Here is a 10,591-nt window from a genome sequence, read left to right on the forward strand (position 1 = left end):
GGCTGGTGGGAGTCAAAAGTATGTAAAACTACAAAAGAAAAGGCAGTACCATTCCCTCTACAAGTTTACTAGATTCAACATAGTCATATATTTGGAAAGTAGTCTAAACCCAGACATTTGCAGTAGGCTCAGTAAGCATGTGCTGGTTGTATAGAAACTATGATGATTATACTACTGCCTCTGTCCTCAGCTAACTAAATGAACAGTGTAAAGATCTATATTAACAGTAAACACTGTTTTTAACTTTTATTTTTTATAAATAACACTCTACACTGCACAAGATACCTGTCAGGTCTGTTGCCCCTCATGTTTTGTATATTGATCATTGTGGTTGGTTACTATGGTACCAATTAATTATCTTCCAGGTTTAGTACACTAACAGAACATCATAAACATATTACATTTATTTAATGGCCTGAAAGTAGTCCTATTGATATCTCTTCCAGCCTTCCTGTGTCACTGCAACTTCATATTTAAACAAAATGTTGGGCTACTAAAAAAATATTTAATTTTATTCATAAAACAAACAAAATGTCTGTAATAAAAGTTAAGGCTTCCAGGTCCAGACCTCAGCAATTACAAAAGCTACAAGTGGATACAGACAGGCAGTTACATAAGCATTTTAATCAACTTAATAAGTTACTTACAGACCAGGAAAACCCAAAGATGATATCAATACATCCTTTTAGTTCTTTTTTTTTGTTCTAATTCCCCCCAAAAAAACAGATCTGCCAACTAGCTGCTATCTAGTGCTCCTCTCCTGTCCTCTCCGCTGGCTTCCATTTCACGTAAATGCTAAACGAGGCTTAACAAGCAGGCCATGTGCTCGTTAGGCCATGCATAGCCACAGCTCAACTTAACCTTGCTAGCTTTCATTTTAAAAACAAAACGACCAAATTTGACCTGCTGGCAACGTTGCTTCTGTCCTCATCTCTACCTGCTCTCCTTCACCTCTTTTGTCTGAGGCTTAATGAGCATGACATGTTGATAACCACTCAAGTTAGCTCAGCTAACATTGCGGTAAATATATAGCATTTTACAGTAATTGTAACTTACAAATTACACTTTCTTGCAAATAGGAAACACTTCTTCATGCAAAAATGCAACTATATTTACAAATATAATTATTACCTGTATGTATTTCATCCAATAAGTCCAATGAGGTCGAGCCGACACTTCCAAGGTGTGGTCCATTAAGTTTTTTAATTAGCGATGTCTCTGGGCCATGCTCTTGGTGGGCGTACCTTCCAGTCGACTTCCGTTTGTTACCGCCCACGTGCGCAAACCAGCCAATCACAAGACGGCCCGCCAAAATGCGCCGTGTGTATCAGAAATGTGTATGAAACTGCAATATTTCATGTCCAATATTTATTGGATGTCCAATAATTTTCTGTCTCTAAATGGCTCAAAAACAGAAGTTATGCTCCTTGGATCTCCACATCAACTGCGAAAGGTTGGGTCTCCTACTCTGTCTGTTGATGGTGTTGCACTGGAGTTTAAGACCAAATTAAAAAATCTGGGTGTCATATTTGACGCCACACTGTCATTTGAGCCTTTTGTCCAGAACACAGTTAAGACATCTTTTTATCACCTCAGAAATATAGCCCGGCTACGTCCTATGTTGTCCTTTTCGGTAGCTGAGAAGTTGATAAACTCTTTTGTCTTCTCGCGCATTGACTACTGCAATGGTCTTCTAGCTGGGGTATCTAAATCATCATTGGATAAATTTAAATATCTTCAAAATTCAGCTGCTAGAGTACTATCTGGGGTCAGGGCCAGGGACCATATAACCCCGGTCTTGGAGTCCCTGCACTGGCTACCTGTTAGGTACCGTATTGATTTTAAAATCCTTTTGCTGGCCTATAAATCTCTGCACAATCTGGCACCCCAGTATTTGACTAACTTATTAATCCCCTACACACCACGTCGCAATCTGCGCTCCTCACAGAGTGGTCTTTTGGTTGTTCCGAAGACACGGCTTCATACGTGGGGTGACCGAGCATTTTCCGTCTATGCTCCTAAGCTCTGGAATTCTCTCCCAGCCAACATCAGGGAAGCAAATACACTAGTGACTTTTAAATCTCGTCTTAAAACTCTTTATTTTAGGATTGCTTTTACCTGAACTTGATTTTATGTTTTTTTTATTTTTAAAAAAATTTTTTTTATTGTATCTTCATTGTGTTTATTCAATTGTTGTTATGCTTGTCTGTAAAGCGCTTTGAGAAAGCTACTTTTAAAGGCGCTATACAAAATTAATATATTATTATTAATATATAACCCAGGTGTGGGGTCGCTGTTCTGATACACTGGGATACACTCAAAATCAGGTCAAGTGGTAAATAAGGACTTTCAAAGAAAAAGAGAATTTATGTTGTTTAGACACTAACAAATGCAGTTACACTCTTTGATTTATGAGGACCTTGGCATAGTCCCCGTATTACCCTTAGGTCCGGGGAGCCCAGGTGAAATGTCTGGCGTGTTGTCCATGTAAACCACATACACCAACACACACACACACACACACACACACAGAGAGAGACAGACAAGAGTCAAATCTTGTGACGAACGACGTGGTGCATGAAGCACTCGCGTTGCAGAGGAAGGTTACACTGCTTGCACCCCATCAGAGTTGACCCAGGACGCACGTCGGTGCCGCAGTGCTTCAGAGAACACTCCCTGCAGGTCTTCCTCTTGTTGTTGATCTGGACCAGGTCATGCTCAGCAGAAGCTCCAGTTGGGCTGGTGGGGAGCACATTAGGAGCACTTCTCGCAGTGACGGGGACGATCAGCTCCTGGGTCAGATCCTCCAGCCAGTCCTTGTAGCCGCCCCTCCTGTACTTCCACTTGGCTCCTCTCACAGACCTGGCAGCCACAAAGGCATTGTAGCACGCCACCGTAACAAAGTAAAAGAACAGCCTCCTCCACCACTTCGTAGACCGATGATGGATCTGGTAGTAGCCCACCATCTGGTCCAGAAGATCGACTCCTTTCATATGTTGCTGATAGTCAGCAAGGCATGCTGGCACCCGAACCTCCGTCTGGCGTTGACCATTGGCCTTCCTCCTCACTAACCCATAAGCTGTCGGGTCATGGTAATTGGAGAGGACCATCACAGCCTTGGTGTCTTGCCAGACGCAGAAGGTCAAGTCATCCCGCTGCGCCACATTGAACTCATGCTTGTTCAACTCAGCCTTCTTTGTGAGCTGCTTAGTCTTGGGGAGGTCCTTTCTGTTGGCACGTACCATTCCACAAGCTTGCACCCCCCTGGCCTTGAGGTCCACCATCAACTTCACACTGGTGTAAAAGTTGTCCATGTATACAGACAGGTTGGACCCGTAATAAGGGGTCACCAGGTCTGACACTATCCGGTGAGCCAGTTCTTTCTCTGTCTTACCCTGAATGGCACCCGTGTACACCTGAAAATGGGTGACGTAGCCTGTTTTGCTCTCCGCCATGACCCACACCTTTATTCCCCACTTCACCGGCTTCATGGGGAGGTACTGCCGGAAGCCCAGGCGTCCCTTGTACTTCACCATGGGCTCATCCACGGTCACGAAGCCATTGACCTCATAGAGCGCCTGGAATCTAACCAGGAGGAGGTCCATCCACTGCCGGATCTTCCAGAGCTTGTCCGTTTTGTCCACAGCAGGGTCCATGTTATCTTGGAGATGGAGATATCTGAAAATGCATGTCATAATATGAATTTATAATATAACATTTATTGCCATCATTGTTTTTATTTATTTATATGTATAATGTTATTTGTGTATATTTATAGTATTTATATTTATTTATTCATTATGCCATTATTGTATTAATATTTATTATGCTTTTTATTCATTATGCCAGTATTTTACTGATATATTAACATTATTGTATTTATTATTATCATCAACCATCATCACCATAATTATATCATTTATTATGCTATTTATTCATTATGCCATTATTGTATTACTATTTATTATGCTATTTATTCATTATGCCATTATTGCATTACTATTTATTATGCTATTTATTTATTATGCCATTATTGCATTACTATTTATTATGCTATTTATTCATTATGCCATTATTGTATTTTATATATTAACATTATTGTATTTATTATTATCATTATCAACCATCATCACCATAATTATATCATTTATTATGCTATTTATTTATTATGCCATTATTGTATTACTATTTATTATGCTATTTATTCATTATGCCATTATTGCATTACTATTTATTATGCTATTTATTCATTATGCCATTATTGTATTTTATATATTAACATTATTGTATTTATTATTATCATTATCAACCATCATCACCATAATTATATCATGTATTATGCTATTTATTCATTCTAAAAAGAAAACAAAACACAAATCATTACCTCCAGATCATGTCGAAGCGGTCCCTTGCCATGGCCTTGGGGACGTTGGTCTGGTACAACCATTTTGTCTCCAGAAATCCCTGCGTGCTGCCCAGATAGCAATGAGTCGGCGGGCCACCGGCGGTTCTCCAGCGGTAGTAGAAGCGACAGTTTGGCGTAATCGCAAACAAGTTTGCCGGCGCACCGCCAGCGGCAGCCGTTTTTTTAAAAGCGGCATCCGCCTTCCTACCGCCTTCGTATCGCGGACGGCCAGCAGGTCAACCGCCGTTTCGCCGCAGTTATAACAAAGGCAGCTTTTTCGCGGCCCGCCGGAGGCAAACGCTATTATATATATATTATATATTTTACAATTATATATTGTTTAAAAACAGCCTTATTAGCAAATTATATCACTTAAAATATTTTTTTATATTATCAAGAGGTCAGTTATGGGATGAAAAGAATTACCAGTAAACATTATAGCAAGTAATGAAGATATATGGTACCAAATAATGTGCAAGATACCAAATAAATTCAGGTATAACATCACATTTTCAAGCAATTCTTAACAATAGGATAAGTGGCAATAATTGAGTAAAGCTCTGGGGTAGAATAGACCATTATAATGGCATTGCTGATCTGGGGCACAAGATTTACACTGAATGTCTGGAGTAGTTCGATATGCGTGGCGTAGTGAGCTAACAATTGCAGGACAGTAAGTAATTATAATTGTTTCAAGTCTGACTACAGGTTCTTTGGTTTTTCCCAACCACCAATATAGGCAGCACAAATTGGCATATCTTCAGTGATTCCTTGTGCGCCTGTATAAGAGTGCTTTTAATTCACAATTTAACACATTACACAAACAATTAAATCACAAAAAAACATTAAGAAAAATACTACCAAGTATATCGACCAGACAAAAAAAAAGTTTTTTTATAAAAAAGTGGATTGGTCGAGTGTAGTCTGTTACAGACTGCAGGGTAGTGAGTGTTCCAGTTGTCAGCGATGCTGGGGTGTCAGTAGTCAGCCTAGGTTTAAGGGGTCGGCTGTGGGTCCCTCTCAGCTGTGCGGCGCCTTTTTCCACCTTCACGGTCAGATGCTCCTTTCAGGTAACGCATAACATTAACCTGGACCGCCTCATCAGTGGCATCCTGGGTTGCCGGGTTCTTCCGTATGGCCCCTGTAGAAAATACAGATCTGTCATTCCATTTGAATACACATCACATTACACATCTATCTAAAAATATCTAAAGAATATCTAACTTACTTTGAACAATGGTCTTCAGGAACAGGTCTCTAAAACATGCTTTTTCCCCTACACCAGTCCAAGTTGTATCAATGGAAAGGCGATTAGAAAAGACACTCTGAAGCATTCTCCACACTGTTGACTTTAGGTCCTTCCCACATTTGATAGCCAAAAAACGTAGCTGAAAATCCAAAAAAAGTGCCCCAAATTACATTTCTCATACATAAATATAAAATGTGACAGGCTTTGAATTCAAACTGTAGAATAGGCAGTGTACAATCTTAATTTGACTTTAGATTAACCTACAGCGTTATAAACAATAGCAGCACACTTACAAATCGTTCCTGGAGCTCGTTATCCTGCCTCAAACTTCTGTCAAGCAACGCCAAATCTTCCTGGGTGTTTAGGGGGAGTGACATCACCTGGCAGGGATAAATCTCCAACAGACACATTGGCGCTGAAATGTTGCAGCATGGTGTCCATTTTGTTGTCCATGCTACGCACAACATCGCCAAACTCCCCAAGACGTCGCAGGATTAGGGTCTGATCTGCACCTAAAGGGATTCCCAGAATAAAAGAACATAGTAGTCAGTCCTGGTCCCTCAACTACAAAACTATGACATTTATATCTTGTCTACTACATGTATAGGTGGCCCCAGTGGGAATTAATCTAACAAACACAGGTGTTGTTTGCAAGTCGTACCTGATTGCCCAGTGCGAGCAAACGTCTTCAACATTGTCCCAACTTGCTTCACCTGCTCTTGAAGCAAGTTGCTGTCATCTGAAGCTAGAAAAAGATAGGCAAATGGTAATTTGGAACCTACATTACACACAAATATGTAAACTTTAAGAAAGAGTGCCATGTTCTCACCTGCTCGTGCATTGCTTTCTCTCCGGGCTTGGTTCTCCTCCCTCAGGGCTTGGTTCTCCTCCTTCAGGGCTTGGTTCTCAGTCTTGAATCTTTGTACATCTACATAACAAAAGAAAAGGGATTCTGCAGGGTTTAGTCAGTCAAATTTATGACTAACATAATTATATAATCACTATATTAAGAGATATAGGTCTAGAATATACCTTCATAGCTGAAAACTTGATTCTGTACACATGATTTCAGGGGAGTCCAAGGGCCAATCACTGAGTGATGACTTTCTCCTATTGATAAACCCATTTGGAACCCGTTTGGAAGTGCTCCAAATATCTCATCGCCTCTTGCCAAGATTCTAGATCAGGGAACAATGAATGAAAGTCAGTTATGCACCATAAACAGAAAGAAATTACACAGAAAAATAAAATGCACAAGTCACATTTACCTGCTCCCTTCATGAACTTAAAATTATGTTTTTCCCAGGTGCTGTGTGGAGGCGTGCAGCGGATGGCTAAATTGTTGCCTTTGTCTTTCTTGCGGAGGGTAAATGGGGGCCAAAAGCATATGGCCTCGCTGAGCCACACTTGCGGAACCACTGCAAATGGCAGATCCTCCTCGTCGATAAATTGAACAATGGCAAACAGCATCTAAAATACAAGAAAAATGAGCACAATATATACATTTTGATAATTTTTTAGGCAAAATCAATTACGTCAAAATTCTTACCCCTTCAAAAAACAATCTATAATTTTCACAAGTGAATCAACGGAAAACCAGCCTTTCCTTCCGGGCAAGGAAGAAGATAATATTTCTTCTGCACATTTGCTGTATGCGTAAAGTGGAGTGTATCTGATAGGCCAGATAAATGAAAAATGCCTAGCTTGGAAGATTCCACAGGGTAAGTAAAGAAATCGACCACGTTCCGGAACCTCTTGTAGATGACCAAAGTGTTGTCCATTTCATCAACAACGACATTCTGTATAAGTACTATGTCCTTATTTTCCAACAGGACACAGTTGTCTCCCTCCGAACGTTTCACAACAAAGTCTTGAAAGTAACACTCCTCATACTGCTTTTTCACAGGAAGACCGTTGAGGAGTGGTCTATGGTTGTGCTCTCTCAAGGACCTTGTTTTGGAGATGTTTGTTCTTTTGTGCTGACTTCTCTCTGACAATCGGCGAACAACCTGCTCCAGTGGTTGTGTAGGCTTGCGCAACAGTTTCTTCAGGCGCCCAAGGAAGTTTTCAAATGGGAAGCATGAGATATTATCAAGGACACCATACTTTTTGGCATCTTGGCTGAGGTGCACTCATCTATGCATGTTGTATGTCACATGTTCTTTTCCATAAAGCTTGCTGCAGTGATCAACAAAGAGAACCAAAATTCTGTGTGCATAGTCTACAAGGTCAGCACACAGGGACACATTCAGTAGGATGGTGATGCCAACTGAAAGCAGCATGAAGTTGTTGTACACTTGAGTTGGTACAAGGCCTTTTAAGCTGACTGGTCCAGTGTACAACAGGAACTGCCTGAATTCTGTAGTTTTCCAACGCTCAACATCTTCCATGGATCGTTGCTTCCTGTTGAACTCGCACGGAACATGGGGTGTAAAGGTCAGGAGTACCCTGGAGAGCTCTTTTACCACGCTGGGAGAAAATCTTGTCAGCCGACGTCCCTTTAGCCAAAGGTGTAACAACTTTCTTGTCACTCCAAGACATACCAGATGCATGTAATCCAGTGGGAACTGCGTTACTAAACCAACAGACAACAATGCCAATGGCGTTTTTCCACACTGATGACTGTCATCAGAAAGTTCATCACGGAGTGCATTGTCTAATCTTAGAGTAGCATCTGTTTGAGGAAAAGTCATCCTGTTCTCGTAGTGGACCCCCTTTTGAACACACTTGTCACACCCATAATATCCACTGTGACCTTTCACATTTCTAACAAGCGCACGAGCAGGGGCGTCACAGATGAATGTTGATATTTTGAAAGAAAGTGCTCTCCCTTCAAACAGAACTCCTTCCGTTTCAAGCCGCTGTGCCTCTTCTACAAAAGGATTCAAAAAGTGAAGGCTGGTTGGCTTCTTCTTCCCATAGTAAAGACCAATGACAAATGGAAGTTTGTTTTGCTGGACATTACCCATGTATTGCTCAATTAAACCAAGAACTGGGCATTTGAGCTTTTGAAAAGTGGAAGTCCATCAACATTAACTTGCATTGAAACTGACGTCAACTTCTGCAATTCAGGAGACACTAACAACTGCGATAATATTCCACTTTCAATTCCAGAGTGATGGTATACACCACCTGAGAGTTCTGTTGTTTTAACACAAGTCACTGTTTTCAGAAGGGTTCTTGGGTCTTTAGGAAGGGTTGGATGATCCTTGGACAAAATGGTTAAAAGCTTACCAAGTGCCACATGGGGGATCATGTTGTCAATAGCCCACCCTGCCAATTGTGTCCTTAGGCAATCCTCTTCCTCTTCATCTTCATCTTCTGTGCTTGAGGAAAACATTTCACCAGCTTCCCATGCCTCATCAATCAGAATCAGAAGTAACTTTATTGCCAAGTATGTTTTACACATACGAGGAATTTGCTTTGGTCAAAGGTGCTACACGTAGACAAAACATACAGTTGACATATAAAATATAAAACTATACAATTTTGGAATGGACAATATATATATAGCCTATATATATATATATATATATATATATATATATATATATATATACAACAATAAGAATTTAAAAAATAAATAAGATAAACAACAAATATGTGCAATGTACAAAGTTGTACATGATATCAAATAAAATAGTAATTGCATGTGCAAAGAGATTTGTATAAGTTGCACGGGGGGGCTGGGGAGTATCAGTGGGGAACCCGTGCCTTGTTAATGAGGCTAACTGCGGACGGGAAGAAACTGTTTTTGTGGCGAGAGGTTTTGGTCCTGATAGACCGCAACAATTCAACAATTATGTCCTGTGCTACAGGGGTTACAGTTTGTACATGGCTTGTTGTAGCCATTCCATGTAGATGTTCATTAACATGAGGATTTACTTGGTCAAAGTCAGGAATAACAGCAAGTAGAGCATTGTTTGCAGCTGCAATTTCCTGTTTGTCCCTCTCAACTCCTTTCAATATCCTTCTCCTTTTGGCCCAGTAACTAGACATTGTGACTAACCATGCATTTACCTTTAAAGCCAAAAAGATTGTCCCACAGTAGGTCTCTTGGGTGAAGATAACCGGTTATGCTCTGGTCAAGATATCTGCAAGAAAATGTGAACAAAACCACATTGTTAATGTTAGGAATATACGTGGGGAAAAAATGATCAGCCAAATGTGGAACAGTGAGTGTTAAAAATAAAATGTATTCATTGAGTGTAGTGATTTAAGTGAACACAGAATTGTCCTCAAACATAAAATGTACAGAAGTTCACAGAATTAAAAATCACAATAGCGTTAAAAAAACATTGTTACATTCAGATAAAGATGTTTTATGACTCAATAAACATGATTGTAACGATATATGATGTATGTGTGTTCTTCAAACTATGTTCAGGTATCATTATAATGAGATTATATTCATAATGTCAAGGCAATCGATATAATTTATCCTTGAGCATAATACTAGAAAATAATATATTTTCTCTCTAATTGTTTTATCCAAAGCCAAACCAGATCACAGAAGTTTATATAAAACACTCGACTTGCGTTATAAAGTAATTTTGCAAACACATGGTTTTAATCTCATAAATTTGTGTATAGTGGCTAGCTAGCATGCTAACGTTACCTAGCCTCAGGTGCACCTGTCACATAAATTAGCTGTTATTTTTATGATTTTATTGTAAATAGGAATGTTTACTGAAATGTTTTGTTTTTAGTTTTCAGTGCTAGATACAGTTTCAACTGTGAAGTTGAAGAACTGTGAAAGAAATTAGGGATTATAACAGTGAATAGCCAGTCGTTGGTGATTATAGATAGCAATAAACCAATAGCAATAAACCAGATTTGAGATGTGTAAATGTGTGCATTGAGAGACTGAATGGGTCAGTTTGCACCACAAAACAATAGAGAAACTACACTGAATAGTTGTTTAGATTATGACAATT

The 10,591-nt window shown here is 39.8% G+C and overlaps 1 protein-coding gene and 1 long non-coding RNA gene across 2 annotated transcripts; both read right to left on the bottom strand.

Annotated features, from left to right (window-relative positions):
• Positions 1-2,549: 2,549 nt before the first annotated feature.
• Positions 2,550-4,468, bottom strand: LOC307002129 (piggyBac transposable element-derived protein 4-like; the record flags this gene model as incomplete). Its single annotated transcript, XM_079619422.1, has 2 exons — positions 4,385-4,468; positions 2,550-3,678 (listed from the first exon to the last, which is right to left on the bottom strand). The coding sequence occupies exons 1-2, from the start codon at positions 4,414-4,416 to the stop codon at positions 2,550-2,552; spliced, it is 1,161 nt and encodes a 386-aa protein (XP_079475548.1). The 5' UTR covers positions 4,417-4,468.
• Positions 4,469-5,186: 718 nt separating this feature from the next.
• Positions 5,187-6,369, bottom strand: LOC307001954. The gene is made up of 4 exons (XR_013798380.1): positions 6,316-6,369; positions 5,948-6,166; positions 5,634-5,793; positions 5,187-5,546 (listed from the first exon to the last, which is right to left on the bottom strand). It is a non-coding gene; the product is annotated as an uncharacterized lncRNA (long non-coding RNA).
• Between the last annotated feature and the right edge of the window lie 4,222 nt (positions 6,370-10,591).

The sequence above is a fragment of the Phoxinus phoxinus genome (genome assembly GCF_949152265.1).
Source record: "Phoxinus phoxinus genome assembly, chromosome: 7".
In the NCBI taxonomy this organism is placed as follows: Eukaryota; Metazoa; Chordata; class Actinopteri; order Cypriniformes; family Leuciscidae; genus Phoxinus; species Phoxinus phoxinus.